We start from the raw sequence: 25055 nt of genomic DNA, 5'->3' as shown, positions 1-25055 counted from the left end.
TGTTTATTATTAAAAGTTAACAATTTATTTTAACAGAATGGGTTCATCTCAATACAAGAGCCAGAGGAAGGAGAAGACAAGAGTTGTGACTCACTGCAGAAGACGAATTTCATCCCCAGGGTTCCCTTGTGAAAGGAAGAAGCGAGAGAAAAAAAGATAGATGTGTTTGAATGCTATTGTGTACCTTATGCAAGCCTAACGTGATAGCATTTAATGGATAAAGCAAATATTTTATTCTGCTGCTAGATTTGTTTTGGGAAGATTATTTTTCCAAACTCATAAGATCAGCTTAAGCAGTCCCTATTTCATTTGGAAAAGTGAGTGCGTAGATGTTGCTTTCAACCACCATCTACAAAGCAATGGAAGTTTAATAAAGGACAGGGAAGGACAAACTGTCCTTTTTGTCAGCTGTCCTTTAAATTAAATGGATTAAATATTAACAAAAAATATTTCCTGTTAAATATTAGTTTTTGCTTATCCTGGCACATAGTAGGCTCTCGGTAAAGATATACTGAATAAATAAAGATGCCCATAGATTTAAAAAAAAGCATCCTTCTCTGAAGCCCTATGAAGAAATGGTCAATCAACAACAGTTCACCTACATATCAGTGTGCCCTGGCAAAGCCCCAGAAGGGCAAGAGTGGGGACAAGAGCATCCATGCAAGGGCAAACTACACAGCAGAGCTCCAGAAAGACAAGATGGAGAAGAGTATCTGCTGTTCAGGAATAAACTGAACAGCAGAACCTCGGAAGGACAAGAATGAGAAGAGCATCTGTGCAAGAGTGAAGTACACAGCACAGCCCCAGAAGGACAAGAGTGGGGAGAAGAGCATCCATGCGAGAGTGAACTGCAGAGCAGAACCCCAGAAAGACAAGAGTGGGGAGAAGAGCATTTGCACAAGAGTGAACTACATAGCAGAGCCCCAGAAAGACAGGAGTGGGGAGAAAAGCATCCGCACAAGAGCAAACAGTACAGCAGAGTCCAGAAGGACAAGAGTGAGAAGACATCTACATGAGAATGAACTGCCTGGAAGAGATCCAGCAGGAAGACAGCTTACCCCATCCAGACACAGAGAGAAGGGCAGGGTGGGTACTGCACAGTGAGGGAGTGGGGCAAAAGCACAGGGTGAGGACATGAAGGTAGGATGTGGCCAAACCATGCAGAGGCATGAGCATCAAGGTCAAGAGACTGAATTTTATTCTAGGTTAAAGGGAAACCAAAGAAGTGTTTTACCTAGGGAAGTGGCATAATTTAATTTTAATTTTACAAGAATAATCCAGATGCTGTGTGCAGTATCAATTGGATAGGGTAAGAAGGGAAGCTGGAAGTGGGGAGATCCATTTAGAACATATTTTCAGGCCTAGCTGAGAGGCAGTGGCTGCTTGGTGAGGATTGTGGCAGTGAGCAGAGAAAAGTGGACTGATTTCAGACAGAATTTGAAGGTAGAATTCAAAAGATTTATTGGTAGTGACAGACAAAGGCCCCAAGAAATCCATGTCACATCAATGTTTCTGACTCGAGCATCTGGGTAGATGGAGCTTCTATTAACCTTGATGAGGAAGTCAGTGGGAAGGAGGAGTGGAGGTAGGGGAAGGAGCTGTGTCTCCTGCTCCCAGACATATGACCAATATTTTCAAAGCAATATGGGGAACTTATTTACATAAAGTGGGTGAAAATTCTATTTCGAGGGTATTTACAATTTAAAGGAGGAAAGAAGTACAAAGAGGTGACTGGGATTCCTTGAGTGATGCAGGTTCTCTGGAGTTGGGACAGATGGCATGAGGGGTGGGACTGTGGTTCCTCTCATCTCAGCCCTACTCTACCCCCAAGAAAGGGACACAGGGGCTCTGCAATTGCCTCACAAAAGTTTCTCATGTGGGTATTTGTGGTTATTTGCAATTCAAATGCATGAAATTACCTATCAAATGCTGCAAAGACAGAACAACATATTCCAATAAGTTGTAAAAATATTGATCTAAAAAGATTGTTAAAGGTGAAAGGCATTTTTGGAGCTTTGATTCTTTGAAAAAGGCAGAGAAGAGGTACATGCTGTTCAATGTTGCTAAATTAATTAACAAATGGGCAAAATAAAAATGAAGATTAATCTGGAATCATTTCGTTTTAACAGTTTAAAGATACTTTAGTTGATTTCCTCTTTGCTAATTCTTTAAATCATTTTTATTATGAGTTGTATATTCGAGTCCATGCTAGGCAATGTCCACTCAATGAACATATTGTCAACAATAATATCCCTGCCTTTTTTTTTTTTTTTTTTTTGAGACAGAGTCCGACTCTGTCTCACCCAGGATGGAGTGCAGTGGTGCGACCTCGGCTCACTGGCAACCTCTGCCTCCCAGGTTCAAGTGAATCTCCTGCCTCAGCCTCCTGAGCAGGTGAGACCAAAGGCGCATGCCACCACACCTGGCTAATTTTTTGTATTTTTAGTAGAGACAGGAGACAGGGTTTCACTATGTTAACCACGATGGTCTCGATATCCTGACCTCGTGATCTGCCCACGTTGGCCTCCCAAAGTGCTGGAATTTTAGGTGTGAGCCACCACGTTTGGCCGCCTTTCTACGCAATGAAGGTGGCTCTCACTGACTGTCCCAAGGGCCTAATCCACAGGTGTGCTGGTATGAGAGGACAGGATGAGTGGGCATCCATGCTCTCACCTGGTGACCAGGGATGTGGCTGGAAGACTCTGGGGGAATAAAGTCTGTCATGGACTCAAAGGTAATTAGCCTGTGATAAATACCAAAACTTTCCAGAAGACAATAAATAGATCCATGACTTCCTCCAATAAAAAAATCATCTCTTCTGTTTAAACTAATGGCATCTGAAACTACTAGGATTAAAAGCTTTGTCCAAATTGTGAATGTGTTTTACCCCAAGAAGACAGACCAAGTGTCTGGCATTTTGAGGTATGTATGGCAGGAAGTTTTGCCCAGTTTCTGAAAGTGACCTTAAGGACCAGCAAAGGGAGTCACCCACTTTACCACTAAGAGTGGCAGTGACAGCCTTTAGGACAACCACAAAGAAGGCTTTTCATTCACACTAAGTCATGAAGTGCAAAGTTTGCAAGGCAACTGGGCAGCCGTTCAGCTTCTTACCATTCTGAATGGTTCCATGTTTCAAATGATCATGTCTGTGTGCTTGAAGAAACAGGATCCAGAAAATTTAAAGCTGGAGACTTTGGACTAAATCTCAGGCTAGAACTGAGCAGATGTTGAAAGCCTAATTAGAAGACAATAAAACGATTGATTTCTCTCCTTCTTTGTCTCTTGCTCTTTAAAAAACACAGCAACTTAACCTGAGTTGAGACTTGAAGCACAGCCCATTTGGTCATGTCATGTGCTAGAATGCAGATGCTGTGACAGGCTAATGGACACTAGGAATTAGAAAGCAGGGTGCAAAATCTTTCAGGGTTCAGAATAAATTTCCAAATAACATTAGCAGGACTTAATGTTGCATCCCTGAATTTTTAGCAGATGGGGATGACTTATAATGAAATATTACTTTTATCCTTCATATCTGACTTGTCAGTCTATTAAGAAGATACCTCTTTACACAGGCTAAGTCACGACTGCGGTTCCTACTTGAACAAGCATTTGACTTATCAGAAATTTGGCTTAATAATACATTAAAATACTATTTAAAAAATAAGGCCTCAAATCTCATGTAATAGCTAGAAAAAGTTGTAAGTATAGGATTATACAAGATAATGTCAGTTTGATGAAATGATATATTGTTTTATTATGTAAATAACTCTTTTCTACTCAATTTAATCTTCATAATACAACTCTTCTTATTTAAGATTTCACATCAGGAATCTTTCTCCCAGTTATGATTGATTTATAGATCTGCTTCTGAATTAAAATGAACAAATGGACAAGACCACAAATGTGTCAGTTGAGAAATAACCTTTGATGACATTTCAGGAGAAGGGTTTCCTTGCTGAAGTCGGCTCTCAGTAAAATGCAGGAGCAAGGCACAGGCTCCCACTGCACTGCCATCTCCACTTCCACTGGGAGTTTTATGGGGAAGCCTTGGATTTGTGAACACCTTTAAAACACCAAACTCGAGCCTTATCAAATCAGTGAAGATTACAGAAGACCCAAAAGTCTTCCCCAGGGATTAGTTGCTGCTTTAAAACAACACTGCTTTTGAAAAGGAATTCTTACAGGCACCAGTGGATTAATCCTGCCATTTCTCCATTGAGATAAATGAAAGAAGAAATAATGCCAGCAAACTCTGTTCTTTCAGTATCCTTAAAAACCAAACATTCCAGAGTGCAAACTCCAAGATTTATAAGCAGCAGGAAATATGTTGTGGTGTCAAAAATAAAATAAATCCCCTGCTGATTTTGGCCAGGTACTTTTATTCCTTTCAGATTCAAGTCCAGATTGTCACATGGAAGCAATTTTTCGTTGTGAATTAATCTCAGAAGATTCACCCACCCCCCTGTTCCTCCTGGGCTACCTGATGGGCTGGAACGTGACAAAAGAATAAAATCATTTATCTAAAATAGCCCCAAACAAATGTAACTGAGAAGGAAAATAATGCTGTTATTATGACATTTAGTATTTTCAATGTCCCTAATAAACAATGTTTAGAGCATCTGTCCATCTTATTGTTATCTTTAAATAATGTGATTAATAATACATAAGGCTTACATATTCAAGCAAATTTCAAATGGAAGTGAAGTATCCTAAATCTATCGCTGAAAACTGAAATCAGGAAGAAAATGTGACTTTAGAATTAACCCATGTGACCGCATTGTGTTCTTTTCTTCATCAGATGTATGGCACTTCACAGCCACGCTTTTTGTTGATCAGCGTAGGCTTTCTTAGTCCTATGGCAAACAGCATTTGTCCTTGGTCACATAAGTTCTTTTTATAAGAAGCTTTTTCTTCTTAAAACAAACCATTCATGACTATCCGTTATGAATGGCACAGAAGAGATTCTTTTACTGAGTGGGTTGGCGTCAAAATATCTTCCCATTTAAGTTTCAATAATTATAAGAGGAACATTGGAATTTGAAATTGCTCTACTACCTCTCAGATTGGAGAAGGACAAAATGAGCAGAGCAAATAGCAATTTACCTAAGCAAGCAAAATGAGCAGGCACTGTGGCAGGTGCTTTTTTTAAGAAATTTTATTTAGCATTCACAACTACTAGGTGATATAGTATTAGTGTCTCTCTTTTGTAGAAGAAGAAAGAGAATAAACAATTGTCTCAGCATCATATACTAGGCGGCCTCCATGTCTGACTGCTAAGTCCACTCAATTTTCAATAATTATCCTTTCCCCTCCTTCTATAGCTACTATTTATGAGAATAATAATGCATGCAGGGCTTGAAATCTGGATGACGGGTTGTTGGTTCCAGCAAAGCACCATGGCACATGTATATCTATGTAACAAACCTGCACTTTCTGCACATGTATCCCAGAACTTAAGTTAAAAAAAAAAAAAAAAGAAAAACAAACAAACAAAAACTTGCCTTTATAAATAATAAAAATAAAAAATACGCAAACTGAAGAATCTGAGTTACTGGTTTACTTTCCCCAAACTTAGGCAAATTTTGGTAAAGATTATTTAAATAAAGTCATTTTCAAACTGTAAATGTAAAAAAAAGTCAAAATTTAAATCCTCTGTCATACAATTGTAATATCAACAAGAAGAAAATGCACCCTTCCATTTTTAGGACGCTAATGCATGCCTTACGGTATCAAGTCTTGAAAGTAAGATGTAAGCGGCTAGTAGCGACTTTGACTTTACTATAATTACTGTTACACCAAGCATCATTTTAACATTTGCCTTAAAAATAGCAGAATATTGATAAGCAAGGTGATTGCACATCTTTTACCCATAAGAACTGTAGACAATATATACATTTTTAAAGACAGAGTCTCGCTCTGTCACCCAGACTGGAGTGCGGTGGTACGATCTTGGCTTTCTCGGCTCACTGCAACCTCCACCTCCTGAATTCAAGTGATTCTCCTGCCTCAGCTTCCTGAGTAGCTAGAATTACAGGCACACACCATCATGCTCAGCTAATCTTTGTATTTTTAGTAGAGACAGGGTTTCACCATGTTAGCCAGGCTGGTCTCGAACTCCTGACCTCAGGAGTTCTGCCCACCTGGGCCTCCCAAGGTGCTGGCATTACAGGTCTGAGCCACCATGCCTGGCTAGACAATATCATTTCTAGTTTACATAGGTTTATTGAATTATATCCCCCCTTTATTGTTTTTTAAATAAGCATACAAGGCAATTGTCTGCTTTCTTGTGAATCACATAAATCATTTTCCATAAGTGAGAATTTTCCTCCCTCAATGCCTTAATGGTTAACATTCTTAATATAAGTAACTTCAATTAACTTCAGTTTTACAAGTTTAATATCTTGCCAAAGCTTATGACTGAAAACATTTAGTACTCGCAAGTGTTTTGCATCAAATGTCCAAATCAAATATTTTTCGTCACTTTTTCCTTTATAAATGTTATCTTTCCACTAATAAATTAATTACTTTTTAAATTGATGTCACCTAACCTCACCTAACAAAGTACAGTTATTAGAACATTAACAGTGTCCTGAAGCTGGTCAGCGGGCAGTGTGAGAGCCGTCTGACAGCTCCCATACCCAAGGATGAAAGTAGGACAAGCTTCCAATTCAGCAGTTACTCCTGAAACGTTTCAACCAGCCAGCAAACATACATTTCATTCATTATTTTTACCTTTCTAAAATTCTCACACTTTTCCAAATATGTATGTTTTTCCCCCTTGGAGTGCTTTAAAACAACTTGATCAAAGCACGCCAAGTTAACACCACTCCACTGAGCAGGACAAGATGCACAGACTGGAAAGCTGCCCTGCAAGGAGGAATTCATTTTTTCCCCTAAAACTACCAGATGTTACTTCTTTAAATATTCTGCAATAACTAAGGTACCCAGACCAATTGAACCATAACACTATGTATGACTTTGCACGGTGAGCCTCCGAGATAATATCACGTGATAGTTTGGGGTGGTGGGTCAAAGCCTGGCCCTTACCTATGAACACCCCTGAGCCTCTCTCCTCATTGCTAAGGTGTGGACCAGAGTGTCTGCCCACTGAGACTGCACGAGGGTGTCACGCAGTGTGACAGTAAACGTTTATGTCAAGCACTGTGAATCATAACGTGCTCTGCATGCTCAGCTGTTATTATCATAGTTCTTCAACTCATTAAGGGTGAAGGTCCTCAGAAATCAAACAAGGAAGAGACATGGAGTTGGATTTACCAATTCTTCATTTTCAAACTCCAGGTTACTCTGTGCTGCTTCATCTGTCACAGGTTTCTGAACAATGTTTCTACAGAGAAGCCAGATGGTCAGACTAGCAATGAACATCCCGATGTCAGGTACAAACACTCTGATCCCATTGCCAGCATCAGCTCCCTTTAAGCTACAAAGGAAAAAAAAGGGGAGGGAAGAAAATTTAGTTCTTATATTTCTGTGGTTAAACTGCCTTATAGGATGTTTTGGTCTTCTTAATGATTTAAAATAAAAGACGCTCAGTTTCTCCCTAAAAGGTACAAGAAAGCTTTTTATTGACTTCAGTGTCTCACAAAATCTACACATTCAGGAAGATTCCAGTGTTCCCTGGAGTTTCAGAACTATTATAAAGAACTCTTGAACCAATTCTCACTCCTAAAACATCCTAATGGACTATGCTTTTGTTAAGTAAACCACATGTCCAGTACAAATGCAGTTGTTTGCAATCTAGCTGACGCAGTCTAAAACTAAATACATACTAGCAGCTAGAAGATATTTTACTTTTGATATAAGTCAAAGATACAAGGAAAATAGAGAAAATATTAAAGTAATCCTGGAATCCAGGACCTCTTCATTATTTTGTGTACTTGGTTGATTTTGTCTTCTGTATTGTTCCAAGAAAGGTGGATCCAGTACATTTTTTCTTTTAATCCCAGAGAAGCAACACTGAACTTAGAAGATTTGAGTTCAAGTCCAGGTCTGAAACTTAGTAGCTACATCCTACTGGGGGCTTCTCACAGCCATCTGTTCTGCTGTGCTGAAGAAGTAACACTATTTGCCTTCCTTATTTTGTTCAAGTGACGAGAGATACTAGGCCACGGTTTCAGAAGAAAATATAAATACGTATATATGAAATAATGTTTGTGAAAGTTCTTTGTAAAGAATGAAACACATATTTTCACTAAGCCTACATTTTGAGAAGAGCAGCATCAATTGACATTTAGATAATTTTCACACATATAGGGCATTTTTGTTATAACTGAGATCCTGAAACAACTATATTTAATAATATAGCAGGCAGCAAAGGCCAGAGGTGAAGTGAAGAGTAGAAAGGGCTTCAACTGGAAAAGGAGGAGAGATCTGTCTGGGAAGGTAATACAAACACCATCTGTGATTTTGGGAGGCGTCCAGGGGTAATGAAAATGGGAATGAGAGGCAGTATATTGAGTTGCCAGCATAGTTGGCCAGCACACATCACCTCAGCTGAAATGTGTTCTGGCTAAGCTCACTCTGCTGCAAGACACCAGAGCTTAATAGCCACTGGTAGACTTCTCACACCATTCAGCACATGACACAGGCCAGCCACGTCCCTCATCCAGTGCTAGACGCCTGCCCGGTGTGCCTTTGCAACACTGAGCGACTGGGCTTGCAGTGCTATAGCACTGTGTAGCGCTGTAACCACAGTACCTATTACTATTATTAAAAGCCACATGAAGAGCGATTCCTGGCATGCTCTCTGCTCACTCGTATCATATAAAATAAGCTGTAACAAGAAAAAACCTAATGAAATGACTAGGTGATATGAAGAAAAAGTTATACAGACTTAAGTTTACAAAATGAATTTAAAATACGGAAGATACAGGTAGAGGAGTCAAGAGTCTGGACCAGCATTAAAACTTCTGGGGAAGATGAGACGATTCATGGAAAAATTAAGCATAGAACTTCAAAGGAGGGTTAAGCCTTTGAAAAAATGTTTATCAGAGATATAACTTACTTAGGGAAGGGAAACAAAAGATAGAGCAATATACCATGTAAATACATACATATATATGCACATATATTCATATGCACTTTAAGTGATTACACACTGTATTCATTTACATTATATATTATACATTTTGGTGGAAACGTTTTAAAATAATAAATAGCAAGAACCTTGGCATCTAGAAATAGCTACTGTTAACATTTTTGAAAATAAAAGTTATTGATAATACCTACCATTTACCGAGCAGTTACTTCGTGCTAAGAGCTTTAGACACATTATTAATTAATCCAATTGCGTTAGGCATTATTATCTTCCTTTTACATGTGAAAAGACTAAGTCTTCAAAAGGCAATCTAACTTCCCAAAAGCCACATAGATAATACAATTATACTCCATTCTCCTTACGTTCACTTTTATGCTTTCAACCGCTTTCCCATGTACGTATCCACATGGCCTTCCTTTCCAATCTTCCTTCTATACGTGGATGTGCACATTTATAGTTAACAAAACTAAGTTCATTATTTACCTATGGTTGGCAAGCTGATTTGTTCATTTAACATGTCACTAACATTTTTACAACTCATTTATTTTTATATATCATCATACTAATGGATAGACAGTATTTATTTAACTAGTCAACAATTGTTATAAATAGAATGTTTCCATGTATTTGTTACTATAATATACATAAAAATTAAACCTTAATTAAAGAGTCTTCTAATCTAGGATCTCCTAGGAATCAATCCTCAATCTAATCAGATTTGCTTTAAAAAGTGGTCTAGCCCAAAACTATGAAACTACTAGAAAAACACATGAAAACTGCTAGAAGAAAACTATGAAACTACTAGAAGAAAATATGAAACTACTAGAAAAAAACACCGTGGAAATACTTCAGAACATTAGTCTGGACAAAGATTTTTTTTGGGTAAGACCTCAACAGCACAGGCAACAAAAGCAAAAGTAGACAAACAGGATTATATCAAGCTAAAGAGTTTCTGCCCAGCAAAGGAAATAATCAACAGAGAGGAAAGACAACCTAGATAATTGGAGAAAATATTTGCAAACTATCCAGCTGAAAGGAATTAATCATCAGAATATATAAGAAGCTCAAACAATCTAATAGTAAAAATAAATAACCAAATAAAAACAGGCAAATGATTCAAATAGACATTCCTCAAAAGAAGACATACAAATGTCTTAAAAGGCCAACAGCTTATGTAAAAAAAATGCTCAACATCACTCATCGTCAAGGAAATGCAAATTAAAACCACAACGAGTTATCCTCTCACCCTAGTTAGAATGGTTATTATCAAAAAGACAAAAAAAAAAAAAAAAGTGCTGACAAGGATGTGGAGAAAGGGGAACCCCTGTATACTGTTGGTGGAAATGTATAATAGTGTAGCCACAATAGAAAACAGTATGTAGGTTCCTCGAAAACTTAAAAATAGAACTACTAAATGATCCAGCAATCCCACTGCTAGGTATATGCTCAAAAGAAAGGAAATTAGTATATCTAAGAGATATCCGCACTTCCATGTTTACTGCGGCACTATTCACAATAGCCAAGATATGGAATCAACTTGAGTGTCCATCAACAGATAAATGGATGAAGAATATGTGCTGTATACACAATGGAATATTATTCAGCCATAAAAAAGGAATGAAATCCTGTAATTTGCAGCAACATGGAAGAAACCAGAGGTCACTATTTTAAGTGAAATAAGTCAGACACACGAAGACAATGTTCTCATTCATATGTCTGAGCTAAAAAAGTGGATCTCACAGGGGCAGAGAACACAGACAGGTGGTTACCAAAGGCTGAGAAGGATGGCAGGGAGGGGGAGTGAGGAGCAGTTGGTTAATGAGAATAAAAATAGAGTTATATAAAAGGAATAAGTTCTAGTGTTCAACAGCACAGTAGGATGACTGTATTATTAATGTTTATTGTATATTTCAAAACAGTTAGAAGAGAAGATTTAAAATATTCCCAGCACAAAGAAATGGTAAATGTTTCAGGTGATGGATACCCCAATTACCCTGATTTGATCACTTTATATTGTATGAATGTATCAAATATCACATGTACCCGAAAATATGTACAATTATTACACATCAACTTAAAAAATGATCTGGAAGAGGGAATGTCCTGTGACAGCTTCATTTTTACAGATGGCCTCTAAACTCTTACCCCATTTTAAAAAATGCTTGTGTTAAAGGTTTTAAAATATAGCAAATTCCTTTCATTTGGAGAAAGAGTAAGAAAATCCACTTAAGAGAGCTTCATCCAAACTACATTTATATTATAGTAATGAAATCTGATGAATGAATTCATCATAGGAAAATTGCAGAGATTCATGGTATACTTTTAAAGTCTACCTAACCTGACTGAAAAGAGCAAACTAGAATTAATATCATTAGAATGGGAAAAAATGGGGATCAAGAAAAGAGACCAGTAAGAACAAAGGCCAGGCTTGGGGGGCTGTTTTGGTGTGGGGCTGAGGTCAGGAGTAGTAGTAGGCTGGTACTACTCAGGTGGATTTTTGGCAATCGATTATTATAGCTCTTTCATGGAAAACAAATTGACTGTGTCATTTTATGAAAAGCACCATCCAAGTAGAGTCGAGAGAAAAAGACTTCTTAAATTAAAGTAACAAGAACTCCAGCTGTGGCCTCAGCTGCTTCTTACACCACAACAGACAGAGCAGGAAAGCCGGAGTCTTATACCTTTCCCACCTGTGGATTGCATTAAGCCCCAATTTGCAAACAGTCACTTTGAGGCAACAGTCTCAGCTTTGTGCTTCTTGGTCCCAACAGAGACATTTTATAACATACATATATTAAGGGAATAAATGAATGTAGTTTGCTAAAGCAATCACTCCACCCGCTGTGATAGAATTTAGCTACTGAATCCAGAATTGGGCTGCGATCCCTACTTAGAATGGACTCATTCAGCCATAGAGGTGCTAAACTATTAACTACTACTCTTGGCTTGCTGAGTTAACAAAGCAGTGCATTCATAATATTGCCATTGCAGAAACAATGATACTTTTGAAAAGTATGCACAATAAACAGGTCATAGTCTGACTGATATGTCATTTGGAGACCATCTTATCAATAATGTTTCCTTCTTCGGTGCTTACTAAACTACATTCATCAGAATGCCAGTCCTCAGAAATCCTGTCCATCAAAACAAAACAAAACAAAAGAGAAAAAAGAAACAGTCATTGGTCCAGTAAATGTGAGAAACTCACAATGCATACTATTATACTAAAATACTTGAGGAGTTCTGTAGTAAAACAATTACATTTATTTGACCCGGAAACCATTTCTTACAAGTTTCTTCTGAGACTCTTACATGCTCCAGAGCTAGTGTGCAAGAGCAGCTTTTGGGAAGTGCTGGGCTACAGAATGTTCCTTGGTCTCTGTTTCTCTTTGAAATGAATCAGTAATTTGGAAGCTCTACTAACATATATAATTATACACACACCTTCTCCATACATTTAGTTTTTAATAAGCCTTCAATAATTTGGAAGTCGGTAACATCTCATTTCATTCCCTCATCTAATTGCCCAACTACCTATCCATTCACTAAGTCAGTCATTGAAATTATGGAGCTGGATGAGAATTAGAAATAGTCTAGTCCATTTCCTCATCTTACAGATTGTGGAAACCAATGAGTTTTTATTTATTTTTTTGAGATGGAGTCTCGCTCTGTTGCCCAGGCTGGAGTGAGTGGCGCCATCTTGGCTCACTGCAAGCTCCGCCTCCCGGGTTCCCGCCATTCTCCTGCCTCAGCCTCCCGAGTAGCTGGGACTACAGGCGCCGCCACCACGCCCGGCTACTTTTTTTTTTTTTTTTGTATTTTTAGTAGAGACGAGGTTTCACCGTGTTAACCAGGATGGTCTCCATCTCCTGACCTCGTGATCCGCCCGCCTCGGCCTCCCAAAGTGCTGGGATTACAGGCGTGAGCCACCGCGCCGGCCAATGAGTTTTGAATGGCTGGTTCAAATACACAGTTAGGGACAGAGCCTGACAGCAAGCTCAGGCTTTTTACTTTCTCACTTTGTCTTTGGAGGCAACACTCACTACATCATGGGCTCCCCTCGCCCATCGTTACCTAATTCAACAGGCCTCCTCAACTCACCACTGCTCAGAAAATGCCCTCTCAGGCGCTGCCCCTGCTCCCCCAACCGCAAGGCCCAAGTGACCCATTCCAATTCTCATCACGTTCCACCTGCATGCTGCATTTGACAAGCAAGACCAACCCCTTCTACTGTCAAATCTCCGTTCCCTTGGTTTTCTTACACTCTTCTAATTCTCTACCTACCTATGAATATCCATGAAAACTCACGTTGCTGGGAAGTCCCACTAAGACATTCTGAATTGGGTTGTAGCCACCAGACTCTTCTCTATGTCCTACTTAAATGTCGATGAGTCCACAAAACTCTGTTCTTCATTTATTTTTCTTCTCACTCTACATCTACTTGGGGATATATCCATCCCCAAGGCCCTAATCAGCATCCACATGGTGACTTACTTATTCATTTCAATCAGAATCAAAGGTCAATAAACATTCTCTAGCATACCATTTCCCAAAAGCTGTTTCATGAATACTAGCTCTATAGAATGTAATAGTGTTACATTTTTTTCCATCATCCCCTCCTTCTCCTTTCCTCCCTGGCCTCTGGTAACCACCAATCTACTCTATTTTTATGAGATCCATTATTTTAGCTCCCACATATGAATGAGGACATGTAATAGTTGTCTTTCTGTGCATGGCTTATTTCATTTAACATAATCACCTCCAATTCTATCCATATTGCTGCAAAGGACAAGATTTCATTATTTTTTCATGGCTGAATAACATTCCATTGTGCATATGCACCACATTTTCTTTTTTCTTTTCTTTTTCTTTCTTTTTTTTTTTTGAGATGGAGTCTTGCCCTGTCGCCAGGCTGGAGTGCAGTGGCGTGATCTCGGCTCACTGCAACCCCGCCTCCTGGGTTCAAGCCCTTCTTCTGCCTCAGCCTCCTGAGTAGCTGGGACAACAGGTGCCCGCCACCACGCCTGGTTAATTTTTGGTAGAGATGGGGTTTCACCATGTTGGCCAGAATGGTCTCGATCTCCTGACCTCGTGACCCACCCACCTCAGCCTCCCAAAAAGCTGAGATTACAGGCGTGAGCCACCGCACCCGGCCTATGTACCACATTTTCTTTATCCATTTATCTGTTGATGGACACAGGTTGATTCTATTCTCCTTGACACACAAGTTTCCTTTCTCTTGGGTATATACCCAGCAGTGGGACTGCTGAGTCATATGGTAGTTCTGTTTTTAGGTTTTTGAGGAAGTCCATACTGTTCTCCATAGTGGCTGCACTAATCTACATTCCCACCAAGAGTGTACAAGGGTTTCCTTTTCTCCATATCCTCACCAGCATCTCTTGTTGCTATTGTTATTGTTATTCTTGAATTTACAAATAAAAACTATAGATATTTATTATGTAACTAGGCATATATTAGATATACATATAATTATACATTAGAGAAATACATTATGGAATGGTGAAATCAAGTGAGTCAACACAGACATTATCTCACATACTTATCTTCTTTTCATGGGAAGGACACTTACAAATCTGCTCTCTTAGGGCTGGGCACAGTGGTTCAGGCCTGTAATCCCAGCACTTTGGGAGACCAAGGCGGGCAGATCACGAGGTCAGGAGATCGAGACTATCCTGTCTAACATGGTGAAATCCTGTCTCTACTAAAAATACAAAAAATTAGCCGGGCATGGTGGCGGGCACCTGTAGTCCCAGCTACTCGGGAGGCTGAGGCAGGAGAATGGTGTGAACCCAGGAGGCAGAGCTTGCAGTGAGCCAAGATCGTGCCACTGCACTCCAGACTGGGAGACAGAGTGAGACTCTGTCTAATATATATATATACACACACACACATATTTATATAAAAATAAATATATATATAAATATAAATTAGGCACAGCCAAGAGATCAACAATAATAAATTATAGTAATTATAACATTATACTATGATAAAATTTATGTAAATGTGATCTCTCTTTCTTTCTCTCAAAATACCTCATTGTGCTGTGTTCACTTATTTTCAGATCACAGTTGACCATAAGAAACTGAAACCTTGGAAAGTGAAATGGCAGATAAGGGGGAACTACTGTATTTACCCCAAATAAGGACCCTCTAATAAATTACCACTGTATTAGGCCTTTGTTGTCTTGCTATAAAGGAATACCTGAGATTGAATAATTTGTAAAAAAAAGAAAATAATTTGTAAAGGTTTAATTGGCTCACGGTTCTGAAGGCTTTACAGGAACCACGGTGCTGGCATTTGCCTGATGTCTAGGGAGTCCTCAGAAAGTTTTCAATGGTGGCAAAAGGTAAAAGGGGAAACAGGCACATCACATGGCCAGAGCAGGAGCAAGAGAGACAGAGTGTTGTGGGGGAGTGGGGAGGTGACACACACTTTTTTTATGTTTATTTATTTTTTTTAGACAGAGTCTCGCTGTGTCACCCAGGCTGGAGTGCAGTGGTGGGATCTCGGCTCACTGCAACCTCTGCCTCCTGGGTTTAAGCAATTCTCCTGCCTCAGCCTCCTGACTAGCTGGGACTACAGGCGCGTGCTAACACACCCAGCTAATTTTTTTTATTTTTGTATTTTTAGTAGAGACGAGTCTCAGTCTCCTGACCTCGTGACCCGCCTGCCTTGGCCTCCCAAAGTGCTGGGATTACAGGAGTGAGCCACCTCGCCCGGCCAACACACACTTTTAAATGACCAGATCTCCTGAGAACTCGCTATCACAAAGACAGCACCAAGCCATGGAGAGATCCACCCCCGTGACCCAAACACCTCCCACCAGGCTCCACCACCAGCACTGGGGATTACAATTCAACATGAGATTTGGGTGGGGACAAATATCCAAACCATATCAACCACCACACAATCTTCCCAAACAGGAAACCAACATTGACACAACACTGCCATCCAATGTGCAGATTCCATTCACATTTTACCACACATACTCACAACATCTTGTACTGTTTGTGCCTGGGTTTCCGTTGGGAAGCATGCGTTGCATTCAGTTTTTTGTGTCTCACCAGTCTCCTTCATTCTGGGACAACTCCTCAGTCTTTCTTTGTCTTTCATGCCCTTGACAATCTGAATGAGTACTGTCTTTCATTATGGAGGATGACCCTCAACCTGGCTCATGAATTCATGCAAAACATACACAAACATGGTGCTATGCTGCTCTCAGTTCAACACGCTGGGAGGCACACGTCTCCAACCCATCCCACCATGATTACCTGGTGGAGTTGGCGTGCACCAGCTTTGTCTGCAGGGTCACTATGTTTACTTTGTATGCGATTTGAACTTTCGTAAGGATATATTCCAAAATTGCATCAATGTCTTCTTCCTTATCAAGCCTCCACCCACCAACCTTAGTAGACATTAATGACTCCTACCTGTATCAACTGTCATGATGGCTGCCTAGTGGTGGTTATTGGTGCCCCTAAATATGAATTGGTATTGGGCTACAAGTAAGCACTTCCCCTTACCTCCAGTAAATCAATTTCTTAGCTAAGTAATATCTGTGTGGATGCATGAACATCTCTTTTATTAGACAGACTGTATTTGAAACTACAATTTTGGTGCTGAAATTGCCCCTGAGTTGTGAGGGCCCCTCCACACTGGCTCCTGGGAAATGTCCTTGTCATTCACTGAGCATTGTCCTACTTTCTGACACAGTAAGGTTTTTAGGCCTGTCTTCTACTTTCTCTGCTCCAAGTCTTTCTACTCTCTGGGCTCCTGTTTTCTTTTTGTACACCCTGGTATTCAGAGCTGGGCACGTGGAGTGGCATTGTTACTGGGGTGACATTGCTTCTGGGTCCTCTTATTTGATGGAATCCTTTACATATATTTCCATACACATGCCTATGCCTTTACAACTATTTCCATATCTTCTTGTGTATCTGTATTTTTAAAACCCATGTGTTCATTCTGGTACTTTCAACTTCAGTTTAACAGCTCAGGATTCTTTCTAGCCTCTGCTTTGTCAATCTTTGCTCTGATAGTGAGAAACATGGGCTCCCACTATCCTTAATATATTTAGTTAAGTTCCCCATCAATGATTTGTTTCATGTAACTAATTCCCAACCCATGGCAACTGCCATATCCAGCTGTCACTTCTGCAACCCCTGAGACCGAGCCACTTTCTCATACTGGGTACACTTCCACCAGCACCTCCATGCAACCCCTCTCCTTCAACAACCCAGTTTTTCAGAAACCTAGCACACTGCTACAGCCAACAGTTCAAGGGGTCATTTCATGACCCTAATGTGCACACTTTGTGGACACCAATATCTCGATGCTTGATGGGAAAAGGAAGGAAGGAAAAATGGAAAGGCAAGGAATGATGAAAAGGCATTTTATTAATTCTTGGTAAAAAGAGGCTGAAAGAGAAGAGATGGAGAAGAGAGGAAGACACACGCAGGTCCGGTAAAAAGAGGCTGAAAGAGAAGAGATGGAGAAGAGCGGAGGACACACGCAGGTCCAGTAAAAAGAGGCTGAAAGAGAAGAGATGGAGAAGACAGGAGGACACACGCAGGTCTTCCTAGGTGTGCACAGGTACTTCTGTTACCTGCAATGTTCTAGGTTTCAAATTCAGCTTTCATCCTTCCCCAGGTACTATCAGTTTTTCCCCATTCTGTAACTTGTCTATTGAATAAACTACCACTGAGCAAATGTTCAAGATAAGGAAAATAGTAGCAACTTAATCCGAACTGCTGCTTATTTAGTAGAAGTAAGAGTGTTCTTGTTAAGTTACCTTGAGAAATCTTTAGGTTTTGATAACGAATTATTTTAAGGCTTTTGGACACAATGGCTGACCCTGAAAACTATAAAATGTGACTCTAATGTCTTCATTTGCAGATTTGGGAAATCAATCATGAGTATTTAGACTACGTTTTTGGAAGATGATGGTTAAGGGCATTTAGAATAATAGTCTGCAATTTAGAGTAACCACATAGGTGCTTGGTTGTTCTTTATCAACTTGGTCAAGCTGAGGGTTGTTCCCAAAATCCCAACACTGCATGGCTCTGAATTAGAAATGGCCAAAGAGACATCTACCTGTGTGTGACCTGGAAGGTCAACTTCCAGTGTGAAGCAGGACAACTGTTTCTGAAGGTTTTTACACAGTGGATGACAGACGAACACGGAGGTGTCAGGTAGGGTCCCTCATCCTCATTCTCCTCCCTAAGAGCTGCCCAGGGGGCCACAGCAGCCCCAGGTTCACTGCCAGATGCTTGGCTGCCACCCCATGGATGTGGTAGCCACACAGAAGGAGCTCCCAAGGACCTTTCCAGGGGCTCCCCATCGGGGTCCCACTTTAACAGCTGATGTCTCAGGTTGACTGGTTAGTCACCATGTCTGTCTTTCCTCTTAGACCTTGGCTCCCCTAGCACTGTCCATAATTATATGCAGCCTAATTCCTGAGATAAATTCTTTATCCCATAACAGGGCAAATTTGCTCCCCCACCAAACTCCAACTGACCAGCACCTACTGTGATGCTTTAATTGGCTAGCAAAGCTCTTGTGAAGTGTTGCAAAATGGAAAGCCAGTAAAATCTTCTCTGTTTAAACTATAGCCCATACAGTGGAAGCCAGTGATTTACTCCTATTTCATGAGGACACAGTCTCAGGGTCTCCATTTGCTTGAACTAAAGTGTGAGGATTATGAATGTAATCCACAGTACACAATTCTAAGGCAGAGCAGCCCTCATTTGTCAATGTGGCTGAGTCTGCAAGTGCCATGAAATATAGCATTTGCCATTTTTTCAGGAAACAGCTTAGAGTAAGCAGCTGTAACAAGAATGTATTAGTCTGTTCTCACGCTGCTAATAAAGGCATATCCAAGACTGGGTTTATAAAGGAGAGAGGTTTAATTTACTTACAGTTCAGCATGGCTGGGGAAGCCTCAGGAAACTTACAATCATGGCAGAAGAAGAAGCAAACACGTCCTTCTTCACATGGAGGCATCAAGAGATGTGCAGTGTGAAGTTGGGGGAAAGCCCCTTATAAAACCATCAGATCTCATGAGAACTCACTTGTTATCATGAGAACAGCAAGGAGGTAACTGCCCCCGTGATTCAGTCACCTCCCAGCAGGTTCCTCCCATGACACATGGGGATTATGGGAGCTACTGGGCGGTGACACAGCCAAACCACATCAAGGAGTAAACTTCTTTTTTTTTTTTTTTTTTTTGAGATGGAGTCTCACGCTGTTGCCCAGGCTGGAGTGCAGTGGCGCGATCTTGGCTCACTGCAAGCTCTGCCTCCCGGGTTCCCGCCATTCTCCTGCCTCAGCCTCCTGAGTAGCTGGGACTACAGGCGCCCGCCACCGCGCCCGGCTAATTTTTTGTATTTTTAGTAGAGACGGGGTTTCACTGTGGTCTCGATCTCCTGACCTTGTGATCTGCCTGCCTCGGCCTCCCAAAGTGCTGGGATTACAGGCTTGAGCCACCGCGCCCGGCCGGAGTAAACTTCTAATTTGCTTCTGAGCTTTCCATCCCTCCTGCTGAGTATTGCTCTTTAGCCTCCTGTTTTTCCAAATGCAGGTCATGAATAATTAGTTTATTATAAAATAAACTTAGTGGGAATCGACCAGTACTTTCTTTTTTTCTGTAATATAATAGAACAAAGGAAATAAAAAAAATATCAAATCTCCTTGCATGTGATAAGAGGAACTATTTTTTTTTTCCTTTGAAACTTTGAAATCATGTATTGTACCAGATCACAACAAAAAGTGCATTGCTGGCTCGACACAGTGGCTCATGTCTGTAATCCCAATACTTTGGGAGGCCAAGGCAGGTGGATCACTTAAGGCCAGGAATTCGAGAGCAATATGGTGAAACCCTGTCTCTACTAAAAATACAAAAATTAGCTGGGTGTGGTGGTGCACACCTGTAATCCCAGCTACTTGGGAGGCTGAGGCAGGAGAATCACTTGAACCGGGGAGGTGGAAGTTGCAGTGAGTGAGATTGTGCCATTGCACTCCAGCCTGTGCGATGGAGTGAGACCTTGTCTAAAAACAAAAAAGAAAGTGCATTGCTTCCTGTGGTCACAGTAAAAAAAAAGTTTGAAAAGCATTATCAAACAAGTAAGGCAGTTGTGTAGGGAACAGATGAAGACAGTACAAATCCTCTTTCCAAATCTCTTGGAGCCAAATGTACTTCAAAATTCATCTTTTTCCAGAATTCAGAAAGATACACGTTATGGACATGATGTACCACTTGATGCAGACACTAGGCAGTGGCCCTGTTCAAACACACACACGAGGACAATTCGCACTCACAGGAATGGTCTCCCTTCAGCTACCACGTGACTTCAGGTCAGGTTTTGCAATCACAAAACTAGGCTAAAATGTTTTCAGAGCAATGCAATTTTGAGATTGCAGGTGAGAGATCTCAAAGGCTGTACTCAAATCTATGTTAACAAGCTAAAAGTAGTTAGCTATAAAAAATTCCAAATTTTTCAGAAATAAAATAGTAATCAAATGAGTGACAAGTATCTCTGAATTTTTAACTGTCAAAAGGTAAAGCTTCTGTTAAGCAAATAAAATAAATGAAAATATAAATTTGTAAAGCACAAATAATAGAGTGGTAGCCACACTACAAATAGAATCACCCAAGAATATCTTTAAATATGTTTCTTCATGCAGTACAAATGTGCTTTAATTTCCAGAAATGTGTTTGGTAAACACTTAGGGTAATAATGCAGGATTGATAGGCAGTCAGACTGAAGATAGAACAGCCAATTAAGAGACGCCTGGAGTGGAAGAAAAATATGATGTCCACACAACCACCTGCCTGCAAACATTCATAGCAGCTCTACTCATAATTGCCCCAAACTGAAAACAACCCAATTATCCACCAACCAATCAGTAGGTAACGGGCATATCTACGTAATGGAATACTATTAGCAATAAAAGGGAATTAACACACTGTACCCCATAAATATGTACAATTATTATGTATTATTTATAAATAAAAGTTAATTAAACAGGAACCAAGTATGATTCACAAGGATACTTGTGACTCTATGGATAAATCTAAAAGGTTTATGCCATGTGAAAGAAGCCAGACACAAAAGGCCATAGACTCCATGATTCCATTCACATGACAGTCCAGAAAAGGTAAAGCCAGAGGAGGAAAACTCAGATCAGTGGTTGCCAGGGGCTGGGGGAAGAGGTGGGAGGCTGACTGCAGAGGGCAGGAGAAGCTGTTTGGAGATAATGAAGATTAGAATACACATCTTGACTGTGGTGGTGGTTACATGATTGTGTATATTGTCAAACTCATAGAACTACTCACCTAATATGGGTGGAATTTTAGTGAATGTAAATTGCACCTCGATGAACCAGAGAGAGAGAGAGAGACAGAGAGAGAGAGAGAAAGATGGGGAGATGTGCGGGAGTGAGGAAAGTACAGAAGCAATTTAGCATGAAACAATAAAGACCACAAGTGTGGTGAGTAGCAATAGAGAGGAAAAACAAAATCTGAGAAAACGTAAAAATGTAAATGAAGGAACCACCACCAAAATCTAACAAATACTTCATACAAATGAAATATTTTAAACAAGCTACATCTGTAAATATGCAGCTGTTGAAAATAACAGAAATTGTACTAAATGGTAGGCATTGTTTTCTGACATCTCAACATTCAGGAAGAAATATGGTCAGTAAAGGTCCTTGAGCCCTTCGCTGCAGTATTTCAACAGAGCTGCTTCAGTGGTTTCTCCCTGGGGATTTCCCTAATAGAAAATTTATGGCCAGGATAAAATTAACAATGCTGGATTCAGAGGAAACTGTTTCTATTGCGAATCCCTTTGCTTAAAATTCTGGGAAATTATGTTTTAGTAGTTCAAGACCTATTACAAAATCACTGATTTATGGAATTATGGCTAGGTTAATGAGACGTTCTCCTAAACAAAGATTTGTTATTTTTATAAATTAAAAAATAAAATAAAATAAATGCTCCCAGAGTGGGCTGTGGCCATTGAGATTTGTAGCCTACACATTTGAACAGTGCGTATTTCTATCTTATTTGTATGACGCAAGCCTTCTGCTCCAGCTGGGTCAGATTCCTCAGCAATGCACAGGCAGGTCACACCCACCCCAACCTCACTGCCGTCCCTGTCCTTTGTAGACTCTTCCCTTCTCTGTGTAAATACTGACCCCTCTTTGATTCATCAAGATGAATCCAGCTTCCCACAGTAATTATCTCCCTTCCAGTCCAGATGCAAGGGTCTCTCTGCATGGGTTCCTTGGTCATTCAAGTAAATGCTGTCCATATCAACAGTGAGCTTTGGGGCATCTATTTCAGATGGGTGAGCAGTTCAGGACGAGACCATTTCTTCTTCTTCTTACCTACTTCATCATTCATGCTCATCTCAATGTTGGCTATAAGGTATGTTTTCAACAAACATTTTTAAATGGAATGGTGAAAGAAATCATCATTTATTATAGTCGATACATTTGGTGGGACCGAATGTTCAGTAACAGCTGTTTGTACTGTAGTGAATTTCCCCTTTTAGCATTCAATTTCACAAGCACATCTGTTAAATATTCTTTGGGCATCTACTCAATGCTAGGCACTGTGATGACCTTGCAGCTTCCTCCTGATACCCAGGTGTTCTGACTAGTAGGCAGCTGGTCAGGCATGAGTGAGGCAGGAGAGGCCCCCACCTCCCACCAGGAAAGTCAGGTGAGCATCAGGTAGTCAGGTGGTTAACTGTCTCTCTAAAATAATAATTGGTCGCAGCCAGCAGCAGGGAAAGGCCGTCTCCATATAGACAGAAAAACACCCGAAACAGATCATCGGCAGTTTCCTGATAAAATCCCCGGAGTTGGGTGAATGGGCTCAAGCATGTGCATTAAGAGGAAAATGGGCCAAGTGCAGTGGCTCACGCCTGTCATCCCAGCACTGTGGGAGGCCGAGGCCAGGGGCGGATCACCTGAGGTCAGGAGTTGAGACCAGCCTGGCCAACATGGAGAAACCCCGTCTCTACTAAAAATACAAAAAAATTAGCCAGGCGTGGTGGTGGACATCTGTAATCCCAACTACTCGGGAGGCTGTGGCAGGAAAATCACTTGAACACAGGAGGCAGAGGTTCCAGTGAGCCGAGATCACGTCATTGCACTCCAGCCTGGGCAATAAGAGCAAAACTCCGTCTCAAAAACAAAAAAAGCAACATGGCAGAGTATGCCCTTCCAGGGACATTCTGCAGGTAAAGGGAAGCATGCCTCAAGTGATCTTGCTAACAACTCCAGTGAAGACACTGCGCATGCTCCCCTCCCAAGTGCGGGCAGGCCGCTGTGCATGTGGGCAGCCCACGCCAAGGGAAGAAGAATTAGGGCAGAAGGGGCGCAAGACTCCAGAAGTATGCCAGCGTATAAAACCCCAAGTCAACAGCTCAAACCACACCCTTGTCCTCCAAGATGGCCACTTGGCCCCTTCCAAGGGTAATTTACTTTCTTTTCATTCCTGCTCTAACGCTTTTTAATAAATGTTCACTCTTGTTCTAAATCTTGCCTTGGCCTCTTTTTCTGCCTTGTGCCCTCAGTCAAACTCTTTCATCTGAGAAGGCAAGAATTGAAGTTGCTGCAGATCTGTACAGATTCGCCGCCAGTAACTCGGGATACCTGCCACCACTAACATTTTGATGTTAGATGTCTGCAGATCCCATAATCCCTCCCTGTCTTTCCTGAGGTAAGAGTCTGTAATGGAGAAGCATTCGCCTGCGCTCCTGCATGGGCATTCTTCCCCCTGAAGCCTCAGTGGGCTGTCATTTGCCCAGAGGCAACATGTGTCCTCCAGGCACTTAGGTGCCACTGGCTTCTGGCTCCCACCACGTTGTTTGGTAGAAAGTTAATGGCCTCAAGGCCGGGCACGGTGGCTCACGCCTGTAATCCCAGCACTTTGGGAGGCTGAGATGGGTGGATCACTTGAGGTCAGGAGTTCAAGACCAGCCTGGCCAACATGGTGAAACACCATTTCTACTAAAAATACAAAAATTAGCTGGGCATGTTGGTGTGCACCTGTGATAACAGCTACTCTGGAGGCTGAGGCAGGAGAATCACTTGAACCCAGGAGAGAGGTTGCAGTGAGCTGAGATGATGCCACAGCACTCCAACCTGGGCAACAGAGCAAGACTCCGCCTCAGAAAAATAAAGGAAGCCAAAAAAGAAAGTCAATGACCTCATGAGGTTGCTCAGTGACCACACCAGAGCCCCCAGCTAGAACAGAGTGCTGGGGAATGGTGCCATTTGTTGGGGTACCTGTGCAGCAGTAGCAGTGCCATGTGGGGTTGGTGACTGTGGGAGTGCCTCACTCAGGATTTGCATTAGCGTGAACCTCAGTTTAACATCCGGGGAATGGAGCGCTCCCTCTGACCTGCAAATTTCATCTCTACCAGCAACAGGTGTAATGGGTGCTGATGTTGTTGTTTCTGTCTCTCTTTAAAAGTAACTCAGGGTCAGGCGTGGTGGCTCACGCCTATAATCCCAACACTTTGAGAGGCTGAGGTGGGCAGATCACCTGAGGTCAGGAGTTTGAGATCAGCCTGGCCAACATGGTGAAACCGTGTCTTTATTAAAAATACAAAAAATTACCCGGGTGTGGTGGCATGTGCCTGTAATCCCAGCTACCTGGGAGGCTGAGGCAAGAGAATCTCTTGAACCCGGGAGGTGAAGGTTGCAGTGAGCCAAATCATGCCACTGCACTCCAGCCTGGGCAAAAAGAGCGAAATTTTATTTAAAAAAAAAAAAAAAAGAAGAAAGAAAAGTAACTCAGGGCAATGTGCAGATGACTCAGAACACACAGTAGCATTCCTGAGGACTGGGAGCAAACACTAACCCTTCAGACCATGGGTCCTCGTAATAGCGAATGAGTCAAACAGAGCAGCCTTCATATTACCTAACACTGTTTTTCTTCAAAAAATTAAACTCCTGTTTTCTG

The 25055-nt window shown here is 41.1% G+C and overlaps 1 protein-coding gene across 8 annotated transcripts in view; it reads right to left on the bottom strand.

Moving 5' to 3' along the window:
• PIEZO2 (piezo type mechanosensitive ion channel component 2) overlaps nt 1–25055 on the bottom strand; it is a 466534-nt gene that overhangs the window by 196209 nt on the left and 245270 nt on the right. For all 8 annotated transcript variants that reach the window (XM_045378159.2, XM_065534259.1, XM_045378160.2 and 5 more), the window contains exon 5: nt 7276–7438. In XM_045378159.2, the coding sequence (XP_045234094.2) occupies nt 7276–7438 (163 nt within the window). The remainder of the gene's footprint in view (nt 1–7275; nt 7439–25055) is intronic.

This window comes from Macaca fascicularis, chromosome 18 (assembly GCF_037993035.2).
Source record: "Macaca fascicularis isolate 582-1 chromosome 18, T2T-MFA8v1.1".
Taxonomy (NCBI): Eukaryota; Metazoa; Chordata; class Mammalia; order Primates; family Cercopithecidae; genus Macaca; species Macaca fascicularis.
This window is presented reverse-complemented; position numbering and strand designations above follow the sequence as displayed.